The sequence below is a fragment of the Lucilia cuprina genome, chromosome 4 (genome assembly GCF_022045245.1).
Source record: "Lucilia cuprina isolate Lc7/37 chromosome 4, ASM2204524v1, whole genome shotgun sequence".
In the NCBI taxonomy this organism is placed as follows: Eukaryota; Metazoa; Arthropoda; class Insecta; order Diptera; family Calliphoridae; genus Lucilia; species Lucilia cuprina.
In genome coordinates this window covers 16,028,626-16,049,530 of record NC_060952.1, presented here as the reverse complement: position 1 = coordinate 16,049,530, position 20,905 = coordinate 16,028,626, and the positions used below count along the sequence as shown (strand labels likewise).

The 20,905-nt window shown below is 27.0% G+C and overlaps 3 protein-coding genes across 12 annotated transcripts in view; 2 read left to right on the top strand and 1 right to left on the bottom strand.

Moving 5' to 3' along the window:
- Positions 1-1,532, top strand: part of LOC111690661 (calexcitin-1) — a 36,930-nt gene extending 35,398 nt beyond the window's left edge. Inside the window, exon 5 of the mRNA XM_023453189.2 lies at positions 1,069-1,532. Within this exon, the coding sequence (XP_023308957.1) occupies positions 1,069-1,392 (324 nt within the window). The 3' untranslated portion in view covers positions 1,393-1,532. The remainder of the gene's footprint in view (positions 1-1,068) is intronic.
- An 11,603-nt stretch (positions 1,533-13,135) lies between these two features.
- On the top strand, positions 13,136-14,573 carry LOC111690662 (putative peptidyl-tRNA hydrolase PTRHD1). The gene is made up of 2 exons (XM_023453190.2): positions 13,136-13,438; positions 13,503-14,573. Exons 1-2 carry the CDS (start codon positions 13,253-13,255, stop codon positions 13,674-13,676), a joined length of 360 nt encoding a protein of 119 aa, XP_023308958.1. The 5' UTR covers positions 13,136-13,252; the 3' UTR covers positions 13,677-14,573.
- Positions 14,574-17,456: 2,883 nt separating this feature from the next.
- LOC111690760 (collagen alpha chain CG42342) overlaps positions 17,457-20,905 on the bottom strand; it is a 213,118-nt gene continuing 209,669 nt past the window's right edge. For 5 of the 10 annotated variants that reach the window (XM_046948665.1, XM_046948670.1, XM_046948668.1 and 2 more), the window contains 2 exons: positions 20,085-20,843; positions 18,011-18,065 (listed from right to left, as the gene is read on the bottom strand). In XM_046948665.1, the coding sequence (XP_046804621.1) occupies positions 20,682-20,843 (162 nt within the window). In that variant the 3' untranslated portion in view covers positions 18,011-18,065; positions 20,085-20,681. Of the gene's footprint in view, positions 18,066-20,064; positions 20,844-20,905 lie in introns of all 10 variants that reach the window. The other 5 variants (XM_046948666.1, XM_046948672.1, XM_046948671.1 and 2 more) reach the window with 5 other exon arrangements.

The following is a 20,905-nucleotide window of genomic DNA, read 5'->3' as shown; positions in this document are numbered from 1 at the left end:
AAAATCTACAACAGACAAATATTAATAAATACAAATTTATGTGAAAAAAGGTTAAATTTTTTAAGAGTTTAAAATCAAAATAAATAAAAATGATATTTGATAGCATATCAATAGGGGCTGGTAAAACAAAAGATATTTTAAATGCATTTATTGCTGTTTTTTATTTTCTCTTTTAAACTGTAGCCTACTTTAGAAAAAACTTTGGTTTTTATTCTGTTATCTTTGTTTGTATCTTTATTTATATAGTTGTAAATCTTTTTATAAAGAAAACAACAATAATCATAGTTTTGTTTTATTTTGTGTAAATAGTTGTTTTAAAGTTCATTTCAAGAACATTCATTGTAAACAAAGTTTAGTTTATCTGAAATTGTCAATTGCTTATGCTACAACAATTCGCAAACTGTTTTGTTTTTCTTTAGAAAAAGAGCCTACTTTTAGGATTATTAGTATGATGATAGGGGTACATTTAGAAATACAAGGTTGTTATTTCTTTTGTACATAGTTTTCAGGAAATTGATTTTGTACTGTATAGATTATAGTTTCATTTCTAAAAAATATGTTTCTTTAAATATCGTAACAAGCTTGTTGTTTGCGATAAAAGAAAAAGAAGACATTTCTTTGATTAATTTTTATTGTGGCTAGTCATTTCGTAGGTCAATCAACTGATAATACAATGGTTGCATACTTTAAGGGGATTAAACCAAAGTATACTTTTAGGAGTTTAACCATCATTAAACCAAAGTATACTTTTAGGAGTTTAACCATCAAAATCCTTGTTGTTGGTTGTATGCTTTGTATATGAGCAGCTGCTACAATAGTCATAAAAATGTTGTTAAGATTTTCTATACAGAAACACTATGCAACTCCTACCACATCTTTTCATATGTTTTTCGAATGTTGTAAGAAAGTTAAGTGTTGTCTATTGTTTCTAAACTTATGACTTGATGCAAAGATCTGTTTATAAAAAATGTTACTAGAATTTAGTAGATACAATATTCTAATATTAAATATATATTATAAATATAAATATTCTAATATTAAAAATACCATTTAATTATTTTTTTCTAGGTTTCCGTCGAAGAATGGTGCAACATGTGGGACGCTTATGCCAAGGATCCCAGCACTGTTATGGACTGGCAAAATAAGTACATGAACTTTATGTTCGATCTAGAAGATGCTTCTACTGATGGAAGTATTGATGTCTCCGAATTCGCTTTAGTCTGCTCCAGCTATGGTTTAGAGAAGAAAGAATGCGAAGAGGCCTTTGCTAAAATGGCCCAGGGTAATGAAGAAGTAACACGTGAACAATTTGCTGCCTTGTGGGAAGAATATTTCTCAGCTGAAGATCCCTCTGCTCCCGGTAATTACATTTTTGGCAAAACCTCATTTTAACAACTTTAAACGGAAGCATGATGTTTAAAAAGAAAATTTTGTTTCAAAACCCAAAAAAATGAACTATAAAACACACTGGAACAAACTCAATTCCTTAGTAACTTTAAAATAAAATAAACAAAGTATATTAAAAATTATAACAAAAAAATATTTAACTAAAAACCCCTACAAATTCAAAATAAAATAAATAAAAAAATATATATGAAAATCAATTAAAGAATTTTAAAATAACAAATTAACAAATATGTTTTCTTTATTTTTTATAATACAGAAAATTAAATAATAATTGTTATAAATTAAATAAAATATTTATAATACAACATTCAATTAAAATTGAATTAGTAAAGCAAAACTAAAAAAAATTTAATAAAAACCAAAAAAAAATCACACACTATAACGAAAAACAGAGAGAAATATATAAATAATGTTATTAGTAAATAAAAACATTTATTATTTATATATTTAATATAAACTTAGAAATTCAATAACAACTAAACAGCGGAGAGAAAAGAAATAACTTTATAGAAAATTTGAATGAAATGAAATTGTTAGCTTTTTTCTGGCTAAAGGGAGTGTTTTAAAGATAACCATTAAATTATAGTTTAAATTTATTTTAGATATAATAAATTAAATTCTACAAAAATTAAAAAATAATAGTTCCGTCTTTTTTTTTTACTTTATTTAATTACAATATAATTCTGAAATAAATGTCATTTAATGTGTATTTGATAAATGAACATTATTTAATAAAATTTATGATATATTAAAAAAATATATATTTATAATATAAAAATGATTAAATATTTTATGCATCAACCAAATTAGTGTTCTAACGCTCTCAATGTCGTCTCTCTTTGTCTGTTTTCATGGTAAAATTAAAATTTAAAAATTAAATTAAAGCAAAATACACTTAAATAAAAAAATTCTAGTTAAAACCAAAAGCGTAAAAATTAATAAATCAATTTTGGAATTTTTGTATTGTTTTCATTTAAGTTCAAATTTTTAGATTTTCCACAACTATCAATACTTCAGAAATTAAAGTTTGAAAAACTTTCATTGTGTTAGGGATATTTCGAGATAAAAATTTGTTACCGGAAAGAAACAGCAACAAATGTTGAAAAAAAATACAACCGTAAGATGTAGGGTGGCTCCTTTCAAAACTAATTTTTTTTTTATTCTATAAAAACATTTATTCCTCAAACTTTTTGTTCTGACATCAATATTTTATGAGTCGAATCAAAGGTTTTTATATTTCTGACAAATACAGCACATGAAAGGTCTTTGATATACAATTGCATTGACATAACACAATTTTGTAAACGATTGCTAAAATATAACAAATTATCTTGTATTTAATTTATCGGTGTTAATACGTAAAAAATCTGAAAGTTTTCTAAAAAAAATATAAAAATTCGATTACTTTTTGATAGCACCTCTCACAAGGCTTTCTGATGATACTAAAATTTCATATTATTTCATCATTTGGAAAATATATGAAAACAACATCATTAATTAATTCCATAGAGTTTCACATGCATATGTGACGGTATCAAAACATAATATATAGCAATTTTATTGGATTGGGTTGTTTACAATGGAAGCGGTTGCTATCGATTGATCTTTGTGGACAATTCCTGAACAATAAAATCTTAAATTTCTTCTTACACTACCAACCTATAGAATTAAATCTATATTTTGAATTATTGTCAATTTTAAATTTTTGGTTCTAACTGTTAGCTGTCAGACACTTTTTAAGATCACATTAGATCTACACTTGGGACTTGGCTGAGAATAATAAATTGCGAGCAAAATATCGGCCAAAATAATTGATTAAGCTTTTAAAATTTAAAAACAATTAATAAATATTTGCTGATGTTCTGTAAATTATTACGCTGTACCTTTGGACGAAACACATTCAGCTTAACATCTTAACATTAAGTCTTTGTTCAGTAAAAAAAACATTCCCTTAAGTTTACACGATCTTTGAAATCAAGTAGAAATTAATAAACTTGTTCAATTTCTAAAACAATATTCATGTTCCAGATTCCAGTCTCTTAACATCGATTTACATCGAACACATAAGTTTGGCAATGAATGTGTAAGAAAATAGATTACTTGATATTTTGATACAAGTGAATGTAGTTAATTGATTTGATCAATATAATTCGTCAGCTTTATTGCGACAAATTCACATTTTTCCTAAACTATTACAGATGTACCTGATGAAGAAAAGTACTAAATAATCATATTTCGATATAGAACTCTCAGACTCTAACTTATTAGTTATTTGAGTCGATAAGTACAAATTAAAAGGGGAATAAATAAAATTTAAGGACTTGTGTATATCTGTTTAGGTTTTAAAATATTATAAATTTTTTTATTTTTCTTTAAGTGTATTTTGCTAATATCATATTTAAAATAATTTATTTTTATTTTTCTAAAATTAAATTACAGACAACAAACTAATAAAGCAGAAAAATCAAATAAAACGAAATACTTATAACTATTATAAAATATATAATTAAATGTTAAATGTGTGTAGATATGTGATGTCAATTTTAAAATTTTAAATGTAACTCAAACTAAAGAACTAAAAAGAAAAATTCAATTAAATAAATAAAAATTGTTTTAACAAAAACTAAAATAATATTGTTGTTTAACTATTGGTGTCAACGAGAAATTAATATATTTATTTTTTTATTCATTTCTAGCAAATTATTTTTTTCAATTTAATTATTTTTTTATTATTTTTATTGAATAAAATAAAAGGTGTTGACTCAATTAACCTGTAAATGTGATGTACTGACCACAGGTGGTATGAGTAATGTGACTAGATGTTGTGAAAAAAATATACAATAATTTCAGAATTTAATGAAAGTGGATTTAAACTACATTAATTTGTATTATGCATCTCAGTCGCATTGTAATATAAAGCAATATTTTAGCATTTAGTTAATATATTTTAGTAAATATTGCAAACATTTTTAACAGCGCATAGTGGTATAAAAATAAAAAGAGGAGAAATAATTCTATTACTTCTAAACGGCTAACACGATTTAAATGAATTTTTTAAATTTTCAGATTTTGTTGAATTGTTTTTAAAAGTCTGCAAGGGAGGAAAAATCGGGTATATTACATTTTGAAAACTATCCTATTTCTAATTGTGATTGTTAAATAAATTATATACATATATTTATCTTGAATTCCAGCAGAGAACACAGAAAAACTGAAAATTTTTGACTTCATATTATCAATATGTAGAAAATAAAACAACTCCGTTTTTTATTTTGAAAATTTTTAAGAAAAACTCGTTTTTGTGATGGTTTTCATTTGTTCGAATGTATATCTTTCAGAGTTTATATCGGTGCTCTTTTATTGTAATATAATTTTTATATTAAAAAGTTTAAGACTGTACATTTTTTATGGAAATGCACCTTTTAAATGTATTTTTAAAAATCGTTCTCCCAGTTTAAAATTTTTATACCCTACACCACTTTAGTGGGGAGGGTTTATTGGGTTTGTGCCGATTTTTTGACCCAATTACAAAATGAATAAAATCGGTCCATTATTTGACCTAGTCACCATACAACAGAATCCCCCGAAAAGGGCTTCTGAGCTCATAATTCTGTTAAATATACCTGTATATCGATTAAAAGCGGCAAAACTAATATTGCCTTGAAGACCTTGCCAAATTTCATAAATATCGGGCTTCATTTGAGTGTTCAAAATTAACTTATAAACACAAATACGGCGATGAAATTCAGCACAAATAAATACTATATAAATATAAATATATTCACAAAACTTTATCGGACTTGATCCATATTTGCCCCTAGGGGCAAGTGCGTTTTACAAGTCATTCTCTCTGTTGACAGTATTTTGAAATATTTTAAATCAAATTCGCTACTTTTTTGTATTATATAAAATAATTTTTTGATTAAATGAATATTCAAGCATAATTTTTCGCTATATTTTGAAAATATATTTTTTTTAGTTTAAGTTAGATCAAATGCTCTTCAAGAAAATAAACTCTTTATTTTATACAAAAAATTATAGATTTATCAATAATGCACTTACAATATGCATTTGCATCAAAAATGCATTTATGTTAAAAAATAATTTGTTCAAATGCATTTTAATGAAAATGCACATTAGTCGGATTTAAACATTTGCATGATCTGTGCTGTCTATTATGATCTGTGCTGTCTACTAAGCAGTTTTAAAAGCACTATCTTCAACTTCTTAATAAAAAAATTATATTGGAATGAAAGAGCACAGATGTCAACTCTTAAAAATATGAACTATTAAAGTTTTATACCTTTTTGATTCTTTATAGTTTTAGAATAAGAATTTTATATAGATATGTCTTAAATGCCTAATAGAGTATATGTTTACAAATAATTAAAGATATCTGAAAACCATCGGTCAATTCTTAATTGATTTCTTGTGAAATTCATGATATAGAATCTCATTATCAAGCTCACTATAAAAAAGGTTTCCGTCCTTGGTATTATAGTAAACAAACTAAAAAATCTTTGAAAAATTTTTGAATGAGACTATACCCTAGACTATCTACTAGACTATAGACTAAACTATTGACTAGACCATAGACTAGCCTAGATTATAGACCAGACTAAAGACTAGACTTGACTTGACTAGACTAGACTATAGAAATCTTATATGGATTTCTAAATTGCCGACATTTTTAAAAACACTTTTTCTCGGGAAATTCTAGCATACAGCCAAACCGTCGTCGCTAAATCGAAATTTCTTCAATATTTCTATTCGCACAAACCCATGATGCTCTTTTAGTGGAGTAGGATATAATAAGTGTGATTCCAATAAGTAATAAAAATAGTTATTTAAAACTAAAATAATAAAAAATTAATCAGTAATAATTTTTTAATATTTTATACGAAAAAAATGAAGCAAAGTTTTGTCTTGTCAAGACTATTCTTTATTATTAAAAAAATAAATAAGAATACCACCATTAAGGTTCTATGTATCTTAAATATGATAAAATATATATTTAAATTAAATTAAATTAGTTTGTTAATTTTTTCAACATCTATTAACAACCCTATTTAAGAAATAAATATTTATATATAATAAATATTTTATTAATTAGCATTCCAAATTAAAAATCTATACTAAACTGAAACAATTAAAGAGCAATTAAAAAAATGTGCAACCAACATTTTTTCCATATAATTAAAATTGATAACGATATTTTGACGCTAGTTACTATGTTTTTATAATTTCCTTTTTATATTTTTAACATTCAATGTCAATATGTACGACAGAATCACAAGCTGTAATCAAAAAGATCCTTTGTTTTATAGACAAAAAAAAAAAAATCAAAGTGATTTTGTCTTCTTACATTCTCTTTTAATTTTTGTAACATATAAAAAGCTCAACAAGAATACAGTAAAATGGAATCATGTTTATCTTACAGCTCAATTTATAGCTGTCCTCGCCCTTAACATTAAAAATAATAAAAATAATTATAAACAAAATATGTACCAACAAACACACGAGCAACTGAACCACAAATTGATAAAAATCCATGAACAAACAAGAGACCAACCCACCGACCGACCAACAATCAATTCAATTCATTCAAGTTAAAAAAAATCTGAAACTGTGCAAATGAAAATTATGCATACATATAGAAAATATCCTTGTGCTCGTTTGTATTAATATTGGTTTGCTGTTGTTCGAAAATATATTTTAATTTTGCTGTCGTGGTTGTCATGGCTTCCTTTCTTTTTTTATTTAAAGTGTAGAATTTTGAAATCACCGTTTTATCTAAAATTACAAATATTTGCATAAATTGCATAAAATTTCTTTATCCTGATTGTGTTTGTTTAACTTATATTTTAAGTGCAATACAAAAGTATGCACAACAACAACAACGACGATGACAACAATTGCAATAATAGCAGCAACAATAACATCAGCAGTAATAATAACAATAGCAATAACAACAACAATAATAATAACGACGCAAAAAAGTAACAACTACTAGAGAGTAACGATAGCAACAACAACAAGAACAATAACAGCAAATGGTAACAAGTCAAGGGTTATAAGAACGTTCATCTTAATTTGGTGCCTTAAGTCAAAATATATACAATGCGTAGGTGAATTGTTAAGTTATTAGGATGTTAATATAAGCATTTTTAATGTTTCAAACTTGAATTGGTTTAGTTTCATATTTTTTTGTATCTATATATTATGGTTTAGTAGAAATGAGGATACCGATGCCGTGATGGCCTGTTTTTACGGTGGTACTTTTTCATTCACTTGGTGATCTGGTGGAAATTTGTGTATATCGTTCTGCCTGACCTTATGCTAACACTCAAGTAATCGTGCTATCTTAACCTCCTGAATGCGAAAACATAACTTCCATTTACAACAATGCAGTTGGAATTATCTCTGTTAAGTCGCCGACAGTTTGCGTGGATCCACAAGGAAGAAAAATTTAATTGTATAAGACTGCTTTCATCCATCACCAATAAACCCTACAAAATTCTAATTCATTGTACATACTCATAGACAACAACATTAACTCATTTCCAACGCTTAATCCCACAGTCGTTCTTCCTTAGGGTATCTGTTGAATTCGACAACAGCACCAAACTTACCTCGAGTTATAAACTTTACCGTACATCAGTCTTTTAATTAACATTCTGTTTCCGGTACAAGAAAAAGTCCGAAACTCTACCTTCTGGTTCGATCTCATATCTTTTCGGTATTTTCGTTCCAGAAAAACATTTGATCATCACCCGTTCAAAGTCCCGGACTACTTTTACCCGAGACTGTAATAACTCCAAGATGGGGTATTTTATTATGCCCCTTTGAGGAATATGTTAAAGAAGATAAATTCCTCCGTATTGATAAAAATTATAAACAATCACAGATCTTTGTTGCTATTTTCTCAATTCGAATGATATTTAAGTACCTACAGCAGATTTGACTGTTTTCAAAAATCGATCATTAGTAGATCACAGGTTCCTATATACTAGTAATTAGTTGCAGATCATTAAGTTCTTTTAAATTTTTTATATTAACATTAAACTTTTAAATACACCTACCAGTCAGATAATGTTTGGTGTATAAAACATACAAATTTAAATGTGTGGAAAAGACATTGAAAACACTCACTCGAACGCACACTCGCTTGAACACAATACAAATAGCTTAAAACATACACAATGAAACATCATGTACATACTCAACAGGCACACACACACATTTTCCTGCAGTTGGCGGTGAATGTTCCAAACAAAAAAATATTTCAAATAAAATAATACATCAATTGAATTGCAAGTAAAATTAAATAAGTATGTTTGTAGATTACTTAGACACACTAAAGTAACAATTAACTACTCGTCAGGTTATTTGGATTATTTGGAAAAGGATACAAAGATCACATGCAAAACTGCTGAATTGTTTATAACAATGTACACATACACTTATCTTTGGTCTTTTGTTTTAACCATCACCCACTTAATCAAAACGTATTTTACATGCTGATGTCCTTTTGGTTAATTTGTTATGTGGTTGTTGTTAAATGTGTGTGTTTGTGTTGTTTTTAACAGTTTGCATCTAGATACTACAGTTCAAGTAGATTTGAAATGCTTGGCTGAGCATTTTTATTTTAACCAAAGGTAGTTTATGTTAAATGCAACAAGAAGGTGGTATGGGTGTAGATGGATGAATGAATACCAGTGTTTTTTTTTTAAATAAACAAACAAACATTGACTTAGATCATTAATGTTTGTTTTAATACATTCATACATTTGCATGCATAAGTCTAAATGTAAGAGCTTGTGTTCGTTAGTTTGTGTGTAAGTATGCTCGAATGCATGCCTGTCTTAATTTATACAACAAATGTTGCAAACAGTTGTTGTTCTTGTCTACAATGCAAATAGTGAATGCTCTAAAATGCTCTTGTTAATTTGAATGTTGGTTGGTTGGTTGCTTGTTCTCGAGGTTGGCTTTTCTCCTAAGTGCTTTTTGTGTGCATGTTACAATGACTTTAGGCACTTTCCCAACAGTCTCTTCTCATTTTCAACTCACTTGCTCTCTCTCTCTCTGCCTCTTTCCTTTTTAAATATGCATAGAATGTTTTAGTTAATGTCTCTTGATTTTGTTTTTGTGTAATTAATTGTAGATATTTTAATAATAAATTAGGAAAAACTATAAACCAAAATTATGAAAACACAACTTGAAATTATACAAATGAGGAAAGACAATTTTCTGGTTTAATTAAAAGCATTTGATTATTAAATGTTTATTTTAATGTTGTTGTTGTGTGTCTAGTTTGGCAAATTTATTTAGATGATTTAGGTCTATTACCAAAATCATTAAGACAAAATGAGTTGTACATAATGTACAACTATACAAAAGTTTATGGTGCTATTTTCTAATAATTTTTACTTGTATGTGGGCGTATACTTATTATTGGATTTATAGCAATATATAGTTATTAATTATACGTTTATTGCAAATTTGCAAAAAAACATAATTTAATTGTTACTATATCGAGGGACTATATTCAATAGTCTCTATCTGTCATTTTCATGAAAATAAGATTTTGATGGCAAAATATCCAGAAAAAATATTTTTTTGACAATTTTTAAATTTCTCTATCTTAAAAAAAAGAATAATTCTGAATGCAAAAATATCTATCTTATCCAAAAATTGCATCAAACTCAATTATTTTGGATAATTTTTTGTTGCAAAATAAGTTTTTTTTCAATTTTGACATACTGTACACAAATCCGCAAAAATATTTGAAATCGGTTTAATAATTTTCGAGATATTGCTCATTATGATACAAATTTGATTAATTTTATTGCCGTGTTTAACCATTTTGGACTTGTTTCATTAAATTGCATAAAATATAGCATTTATTAATATTAAATCAAATAAAAAATTTATATTTCTATGAAAAACTCTCTATCTGAAGGTTGTAAAAAATCGTAGAAAAAAGCTCTATTTGATATAAATTTGTGACTAATTTTTCAAATAATCGAAATTTTAAATTCTTTTTTTATAACGATTTAACAAATATGGTCGTAAAAATATATTGAAGAAGTAAAAAACTCAAAAATCTTCACGAACTAGCGAAATAAACAGTTTTTTTTTTTTGCTCTCCTGAAAACTTGTGGTATTTTTAGATAGAGACTATTGAATATAGTCCATCGATATGTATTTATGTACATCATATCAATAAAAAAAATTAATAACTGTGATTATATATATAATAGCTATTTCCTCAACTAGAGCAATTTAAGGTTTTTCATATAAAAATGGACTTCTGATGGAAAATGTAAGTAATCACAAAATTTTCTATTTATTAGAGTCTAATGTTGTTAATATTAAATAAGATTGCAGAAAAAAAACAAGTAATATTTCTATATTTGGCTGTGCCGAATCTTATATACCCTTCACAAAGTATGTTTTAAAAAACAGTTTTTATTATTTTGTATCTCTGCACACATGTCACACATAACATTCACACAAACAAATATAAACTGTAGCAGAAAGAAATATTAACCGTTGTACTGTAATACCACCGTCAAACTGTATTACCACCCTCAAACAAATATGAGCTGTATTACCAACATATTACTGCTTTATCTCCTTGTTGTTGTTATACCCTTCACCTTCGTGAGAGCAGAACAGCATCCAAACATAAAAAAATACACAGCTGAATAAAACCAAATACATATCCACATGCACATGTACATCTTTACCCAATTCACAGTGTTGTTGTTGCTTTTTTAACAAAGCATGAAAAAAATGTGGCTTTTTTGATGAAATTTTCAGACGTTGTCTCGGATTTTTGCTCATATCTCCGTTATTTATAGACCAATTTTGCTGATTTTAAATAGCGATCTTCTCGAAAGCATATTTAACTGAATTATTGAAGATTCAGATCTCGCCGATATCTGGGGACCTCTAAAAACTAATTTCAACAGACAGACGGACATCCGTAATAAAAAACTAGAGATCTCAAATATTTTCTCTCTTGGAGATTTATTAAAGCACATACAAAAACTAAGTGTTCACTGCTTATCCGAAATTTTAATTAAACAAGTGAGACGAAGTTTTTGAGTAGGCAATCAAATACCACTTAATAATCAGATTTGCTAATCTAAAAATAAATGTAATCTGATGTTTACGAAACAACAAAAAATTTCAACGTTTGTTATAAAAACAAATCTGAACATTTTATAACTTTACTGGTGGAGTACCATTTAAATCTCAAATATCACTTAAGAGTTTAGGGGGTTTCTTTATGATGATTCACAAAATATTTAATGTCTGACGATGATTGTTCGTAAGCTGTACCAAATTTTAAAATAATATTCTTGAATTATTTTTTTTAATATCAATTCTCTTTCGTAACAATATATAATTAATATGTGGTATAATTTGAAACGGATTTTAAGGCCGCATTTAACTATGTGTTAAACATATATAACGAATACATAAGGGGGATAATTTAAGCACTATTTTTAGTGAGCCGGTCTAATGTACATATTTTTAAATGTAACCGTAATTACTATGGGTTTACGTCTTCGCTAAATAACATTCACAATAACGTCACCGCTATTGTGATTAAAGTTATTGTTTTGTATTAAATTTTTGTAGTCTTCGTCAGAGAAGGGTTCTATCTATAGTTGAAACGAAAAGTCGACTTTACGGATTTTCTCTCATTTACATTTAGAGTTGCCACGCCATTCATACTTTTAATGAACAAAAACCATGTGGTGAATAAATAAACTATGAAATACATAAACAAAAAACAATAAAATGGCTACAAAATCCGCAACCGTAGCCGCACTCCATTTAATTTACATTTTCTCTGGGAAGCAGAAAACGCAACCGCATCCGCAGGTTTGTATTTCTACTCTTAGTTCATAGTCGACTTTTTGTATTTTATGAAAAGTCGTTTTTTCGATTTTTCGACTTTTAGCATTTCATTAATAGCCGACTTTTCGAATTTTTTCGACATTTTTCAACATTTTTCGCCTCTTCCGTTTAGACTTATTTCGACATTTTTCGACTTTTAACTATATTCGACTTTTTCACAATTTTCGCCTTTTTGACTATTGTAGACCTATTTCGACATCTTTCGACTTTTTCCGAATTTTCGACTTTTTCCGACTTTTCGACTATTTTCGATTTTTCCGACTTTTTTCGACCTTTTCCGACTTTTTGACTTTTTCGGACATTTTCAACTTCTCGAGTTTTTCCGACTTTTCGACTATTTTTGACTTTTTTCGATTTTTTGACTCTTTCCAACTTTTCAAAACTAGTCGACTTTCCGACTTTATTCATAGACGATAGTAGAGATTTTTCGACAAAAAGTCGATTGTTCGATTATTCGAAAGTCGATTTAAAGTAACCTAGTCAGTTGTGTAAAATAACTACTGGATAATATTTATTATTACAAATTGGCATTCGCGTACTTTTTTTTAGATATTTTTCTGATTAGGAGTAAATTAAAAATAAAGTTGTTGGATATTTTTTACTGGAAATTATGCGAACCACCTAATATATTTGTTCCCAAATCCCTCTTTCTGATCTCTCAGATTCCGTTTTTATTTAAAATCGTTGTAAATTAAAAACTCTACATAGTAAAAACGTAGCCGGGTTAAAATCGATCCTAAGCCGCCGCCGAAATATTTAGTGTCAGTCGACGCCGCCGATAATATTTGTCAGCGCAGGGCTCTGGCTCTATTCGTGCAAAACAGCTTTTTTTATACGTTGTGATTTTTTTGTAAGAAAGTTTTAATAAAATAAATTTAATTAAACAATATAGCAAATTGATTATAAAGCAATGTCAAATATTGTGCAATACATAATTGTTCGCAGTGACTTGAAATCTGCCTTAAATTGGCCTCTAGGAGCCGTAATTGCTCAATGTTGCCATGCTGCTACTGCGGTCATGCATTTGCATGCAGATGATGAGGCCACAAAATCATATTTGGCGGGTTTAGACAATATGCACAAAGTTGTATTAGAGGTAAGTGGGCTGTTTAGTATTTAAGTTTTTTTTTCACTAACAAGTTATTTTTCTTAATTACCAGGCCAAAGATGAAGCTGCTCTTATGAAATTGGCCAATAAACTAAAAGAAAATGAGATTCAACATAAGTTATGGATTGAGCAGCCGGAAAATATTCCCACTTGTATTGCCATTAAACCTTACGTCAAGGAAGACGTCCATAAATATGTTAAAAATTTCAAATTATTGAAGGAATAAACTAAATAGTAGACATCGACCAGAAGACTTCGGTTAAAAAGTGCGCGTTCGATTGTGTTTTTGTAAAATGTTAGTGTCCGGGAGTGTCGTTTTTCAATCAGGAACTTTTTTATTTACCTCAGAACTTTAGATTTACATTATACAGATAAAAATAGCAAACGTGAGTGTCGTTTTGTCGGGAAAATATTAGGAACTTTTACGTTAATTATAAACTTTAGTTTCGCATTAGTGATTCGACTAAAAATACTACATTTGCAAGGCTTAAGACGAGTAATAGTAAATATTTAGTAGCAGCAATTATTTAATTAATTCAGAATCTCAAGACTCAAGATTTTTCAAGACTCCAGATATTTCAAGACTCAAGATATTCAAGACTTTAGCTAGAGCTGAAATGTAAGTTATTTTTATTTTTCTTTATTTTTATATTTGTTGTGATTGTCAGTAGATTTTGCTCTATTTTTTACCAATGACTATTTAGAACCTAAATTTTAGATTATTGTTTTTTTATTGCATTTATTTAGAGTGGCATTGCTAAATATAATTTGCTCTATAAAAGGATTTATAATATCTACATAAATACGTGCCCAAAAACTAGAATATTCACTAAAATAAATATATTTTAGTGAAATATGTAGCACTGAAAGATTAAAGGATTTTTAATTTTCGATTTTGACAAAACATTTCATATTATAACGCAAAATCGTACTTAGGTTATAATAGTTTTTAATTAAATAAAAAATATTTTATACCTATGTACCTATATGTTTTTTGAGATTAACTACTTGTGTGATTTTTATTAAGATACAAATTTGCAAAAATATCAGTTTGATTATACAGATATTCCACATTAAAGAAACATATAAATTTACATATATATACATATATTTTAAAGTCAAATGCAAAATTAGAAAAATAGTTTTTTTCAGATTTTTTTACGATTTTACGTCTTTGACATTAAAAATGTATCTAGAGCTACTGAGTTATGTATTAACGAATTAGTGGGCAAATGACTGGTTAGTTATTTTAACATTATTACCTAAAATAACTTGTTGGATTAGACCGTCTGTGTGTCACTGTCACTTTAAAGGTTGCAATTTTCAAAATAATTTTCTCATGAGCCAACGACAAAGTCTTTTGAAAACGTTATATTTATTTCAAAAATAACACTGACTATAGTTACGATAGAATCAGTTACAGCCTAAAAATCTAAAATTTCAACCAATACATACTTCCATTTTTTAATAGCGTTAATAAAAAAATACTTTGGAAGATAGTATCAAAAATGGAAACCTCTATTATTACAATGTGTAGTTTGGGGTCATATAAATTGTATATCATTTTTAAAGGGTTTAGTTGTAAGGGAAAAATGAAGCGATTTCAAACATTTTCAATAGTATTCTTCAATGGAAGACGATAAACAAATTTTTAAATTATCTTTAAAATATTTAATATATTAAATAATAGTTATTACTTTCATATCATTTGTACGTTATTCCGAAACCCGTACAATTTGTACTAATAGCACTAAAATGTGAATTTGAGCATTAAGATTGTATAGAAAAGTTTACAGTTGGGAACCAGTACTGACGTTTCTTCCAAAGGTTGTCAGTAGAAGCATTATATTTGACTTTTGCTTACCATTTAGAAAAAAAAATAATATTTTTATAGTGATCAGTACATTAATATACATCGATTGGGAAGTATTTCTACATAAGATTCCTAAAGATGGTGTTCTTCGGGATACTCTAATCTTATAAATGCACACATATATACAATATAATTATCATGTTTTATATTAGCATTAAAAATAAGATGGGGGTTATATAGTATTTGTCATTTCGTTTGTAACACATCGAAATATTAGGTCCTTATTAGATTCTAAAACGATCTAGCCGTCCATGTGCCTGCCTGTCTGTTGAAAATACGATAATCCAAGTTAGAAAGTTACAAATTGAAAATGGGCAAAATCTGGCTACGATTTAATCTATCCCATATAAGGTTCTCTTTATAAAATTACTATAATGCATAAAGCGCAGATGGTAATGAAAATCGAAGTGTACAAATTTTTAATGAACCAAATTATTTTTGTAAAATATTATGAGGATCGGTTAATAATTGATCCTACCTCCCATAAAAAGATCTCATAGCAAGTATAGCAACTAAATTCTACATAAACCTATTGTAAGCATTTAAAAAATTCTGAGAAACACTTCTAAAACATAAAACATTCCACTTTTAACATTGCAAAATATACATTTTTATAAATTGCAAAAATTAGTAGATGATTTGTTTCAATTTTAACAGATCTTTTGATTTAGTATTTCTTTGTTCAAAAATAATAATAAAATATGGGTAAAAAGTAACGTTAAAATTTTATTCGAATATTCTTGATTCTAAATTAGACGTTTTTTATTCGTTCAAAGAAAAACAAAAATTTTTCTTTGATTATTCGAATAATTTTTATTCGAATGACGACCCTAATATACATTTACTAAACGTTGATCATTTAAAAAATTGATCCCTTTCATAAAATAAAAAGTGCTTATTGATTTTCTACAATATTTTACTAACAAATAAAAAATACACAGGATCCTAGAGAATTTCTTAAAAATATTATTTAAAACTTATTTGTTATTCATCTGATACTTTTTAAGTTTTAATAATTTTGAAACTTAAAGCATGAAAATTAACATGATGATGTCTTTTCGTTATTCCTCTGCAACCTTTTGATTGCAGTGGATACTTATTATGTATCGAAATATTGATCATTGAACCACAAAAGTATATATATTCTAGGTCCTTATTAAATTCTAAGACGATCCAGCCTTGTCTGTCCGTCGTGTCTGAAAGCACGATAGAGTCTGAACGGAAAGAACTAGAGAACTAATTGGAAATATCGTTCCACATGTTCGCATAGACCCCTCCAAAAAAAAAAAAAAAAAAAAATGAAATGAAACATGCTTTATCCTTAGTAAGTGAAATTATATATATACAGAAAGGATACTTCTTAAAATTTCGCTAAAATTTTAAACTTACAAACATAAAATAAAACATACATTTTCTTATTAAATGAAAATCTGTAAAAAGACTTTTTGGTACTTTTTTGTTCTGATTGGTACTTTTTGAATTTTCTATTATATTGAGACTAGAATCATAATATTAAACCTATAGGGTCTTGATTGATTTAAAACCTAAAAACGGAACTTCTCGGTACATTTTCTTACTTTCACTCATACTTTTTGAATTTGCTAGGGATATACTATATATTGCAAACACGCTAATATTAATATTATTCCATTGCGATAATTGTAGCGTTGCACACAGGTATAGCTGTTAATTCATATTATTATTGCTAACTTACTTCTTTTATCAATTGGATCTTTATTTTCAAATTAAACAAAACAGTTTATATATCGATTCGTTAGTTATAAATTTATTAAATAATAAGCAGTATTAAACCAATATTCAGTAATTATCATCATAATCATAAAAATTCATATTAAAATCTAACTATAATATAATACTTATAATTCTATAAAAAAAGAGGAGTTTGTATTTTAATAAACAATAATTAAAAAAGATAATAAAAGGAAGCTATGACACAAAATGTTTTTATAATTAATAAAATTCAAAAAATGCATAAATTATTCATTATTTTAATACCATTACAAAAAAGAATTATTACTATACAAATTAAATATCAAGTGAAATGTAACAACTACATACTTATGTAGTTTTATTTCATTATACGTTAACATATTCATAAACATATTTTGTATTTGAATATTAAACATTGTTTATAGAAAAAATACTTAATTAAAAAGTATAAAATAGGTTGTTTATTTGTATATTTTGGCATAGAATATAAATTGCATATGACATGAAAAAATATAAATTATTTTTAATTATTTCTATGTATAAATTGTAAATATAAACTTTTACTACTAAAAACGCAGAAAAGTGAACAAAATTTAACAATATATTTATATTTTATTTGAATATTTTATTTATTTATTAATTTTTTTACAAATAACAATACTTTCGTTTCGTTTTTCGTGCTTAATATTATGTTTTATAATTCGTTTTAAATTGAAATTTTTCTAAATATGTAGTTTTAAATGTATATTAGTAAAAATATTAGAGTATGCATATGTTTTTTCTCATTACAAAATATTGCAAGATTTATTCATTATTTATTTAGGGCTTTTTAAAGCTGCAATTTAAAAATTGTTTATTATTAACTACCATTAGCTAAACAAGAAAAGCTTTAGGAAAGTTTTATATTTCGGGGGTTGGGATATAAGATAACATCATCTACCGGCGACCATTTTTTGGCATAGTTTTGATTACTACTTTAATTTCATCCCTAAGCCATTCTTGCCAATTATCCTGTAAAAGAATTATTTGTTAATTAAAGTTTTAAGTTGATCTTTAGCTTTTTTAATTTGAAAAGCACATATAGATTTTTTTAATAAGAAGGGTAACTGGAAAATATATTGTGGTTAATTATTAAAAGAGAACCAAAGTCTATTCTGGAAATTATGTTATTAAATAATGATGAATAAAATTAAATGTTTTTTTGAAAATTATGTTGATTTTAATTATGTTTATGGATTGGAGAGTGAAAGAATTTTGTCAACGATTCGTTAGCGCTTTTTTAACATATTCAATGTTTTTTGTGCATTTTTTTGTTGTATTCGAATATGTACCAAACTTTGTCATTTGGTATTCGGTTTTTTGGGGACCTATTGACTACTTAAAGTATAGGTTATCATTCGACACTAGTTCCTATGCAAATGTCCATTCAGATAATCACCACTATTCTGCATTTTAATTACGTTAATGCATGCAGTTACGCAACGATCGAAAAAAGGTATTCCAACAAAAAACTAAATCGTAAGATTTCATTTTAATGCTTTACGAATTGTATATTCTGCATTACGATTGTACCTACGTTTTTGGGTTCTATAGTTGAAACGAAAAGTCGACTTTTCGTCTTTTTGCATTTAGGTAAAAGTCGTCTTTTCGACTTTTTGCATTTAGTTAAAAGTCGACTTTTTTATGTAAGTTAAAAGTCGACTTTTAGACTTTTTGAATTTTAGTATTTTGTAAATAGTCGACTTTTCGAATTTTTGACTATTTTCGACTTTTTCCGACTATTTTCGACTATTTCAGACTTGTCGACTATTTACGACTTTTTCGACTATTTACGACTTTTTGACTTTTTTTTGAGTATTTTCGACTTTTCGCCTATTTTTGACTATATTCGACTTTTTCCGACTATTTCAGACTTGTCGACGATTTTCGACTTTTTTTCGATTTTCAACTATTTTTGTCTTTTTTCGAATATTTTAGACTTTTTCCGACTATTTTCGTCTTTTCGATTATTTTCGACTTTTTCCGACTTTTCGTCTTTTTTGTCTTTCCGACTTTTCGACTTTTATTTCCAAAATCGACTTTTTGACTTTTTTCACAGACAATAGTCGAGTTATAAACTTTTTTGGAACAAAATAGTCGACATCGACTTTTTTCGACAAAAAATTGATTATTCGAAAGTCGATTTATAGAACCCTACTACGTTTTTGTAAGTTGTTGTTTCTGTGGCGGAGAGTCGAATAGAAAATCAGAATACCAAAGTTGCCAAACGGATTAAAATTTCGATTCGAATTGAAATGCAGAAAAGGGCCAATGACTTAAAGTTCAAAATTCATTTATATTTGTCGTGATTTTTCGTAAAACCAGAATTCCGTTTGGTACTTTTCCGTTCTTAAAAAAATGTACTTTTAAAAGTTTTCTATAATAATGAACCTAGAAATATGAAATTAATAAATGGGACATTTAGATACTTTCATCGATTGGTACTTTTGTATTGTTTAATACAGTTTGGTTAAGGTTATATAGTATTCGGCAGGGCGAAAATAGAACTCTTAATAGTTTTCTAAACAAATTGTTGAAGTATTTCGGAATTAAGGTAAAAAACAAATTAAATTCTTTTTTAGTAAAACATAGTCCAGATTTTAAACATATTCACTGGTGTAGAGTGTTAAAGGCCATACCATATTTGTTTTTATAAAAAAGTTTGAAAATAAAATTTCCTTCCGATACTGGCGGTCAAACTCTACAAATATGCAGTTTTATAAATTAGAATTTAAGAACATAATTTTCTTCATTTACAGCATATTTTTTGTTTTCCTGCTTATTATTAAAAAAAATTATTTTTATTAGTTCAGTAAACATATTTAATTTTGCGAAAAGGAAACTCGAAAAGCTACATTTAATTTGCACTAAAATTGCTAACCAAAATCGAATTTTATAATGACTTTGTTACAATAATAACCACATTTCCTTGTTACCCTTCGTTTAAAAAAATATTTAATAAATACTTTACTGTTAGAATAAAACATTTACCGCCACTAAAATAAACAAATTACAAATTATTAAAAGCATGATTAAAGCCGCCACCAAAATAAAATTGTGTTATAAAGAAAAGTCGTCGTTTTCTAAAGATGCTCTGGTGCGTTATGTTTAATGTGTAAATAAAATTATTTAATATTTAATTTAAATATTAGTAAAACTACTATAAAGTTGCGAGAGAGTAGTTGTGTGTGTGTGTGTGTGTACATTTTATGTTAGACTACATAGTGTAAATTACATCATAATTGCTTGATGTCAGCTTCTTTTGAAATCCATTAGAGTAAAAGTAAACACTTCCATTTTAGAACAAAGATACATATGTTGTTAATTACAAATGTCACCTTCCTAAGTAAAAGGTGTAAGAATGGCAGGTGCTAATGGTTTAATAGCCATAGTTACAAGGTAACCGTGCTTGAAGAGAAGCAGTGTTTGCTTTATTGTTCTGTCGTATGTGTGTTGGGTGTACAATGCATTAAATTTGTTTATATTTGTTATTATTAAAAGGCTTTTAGCACGTTTTAGTTTTTCTTTCTTCTCGTTTTAAATAAATGCTCATTTTATTTTGTTTGTTAATAGTCTGTTTAGTTTGTCCTAATCATTGTGTAAATTATCTTGATATTCATCGTATTCATCTTCGTTTTCATTTTGTTCTTCATCTTCTTCTTCTTGTTCATAATCGCTGGCATTGTTACTTTCAGGACCCGTTACATCGGGTAAATAATCTTTATGGACCGGAGTTGAAATAACCGGTTCCTAAATATTATAAAAATCGTTAGAAAAATCTACAGTTAGTACTAGTTTAAAAGCGTTAAAAT

What these genes read in the sequence shown, in the direction of transcription:
- LOC111690662 (XM_023453190.2), top strand. Translation starts at nt 13,253, where the DNA reads ATGTCAAATATTGTGCAATACATAATTGTTCGCAGTGACTTGAAATCT. An exon ending in TGCACAAAGTTGTATTAGAG is followed by an intron (nt 13,439 to 13,502) that starts GTAAGTGGGCTG and finishes CTTAATTACCAG; the next exon opens with GCCAAAGATGAAGCTGCTCT.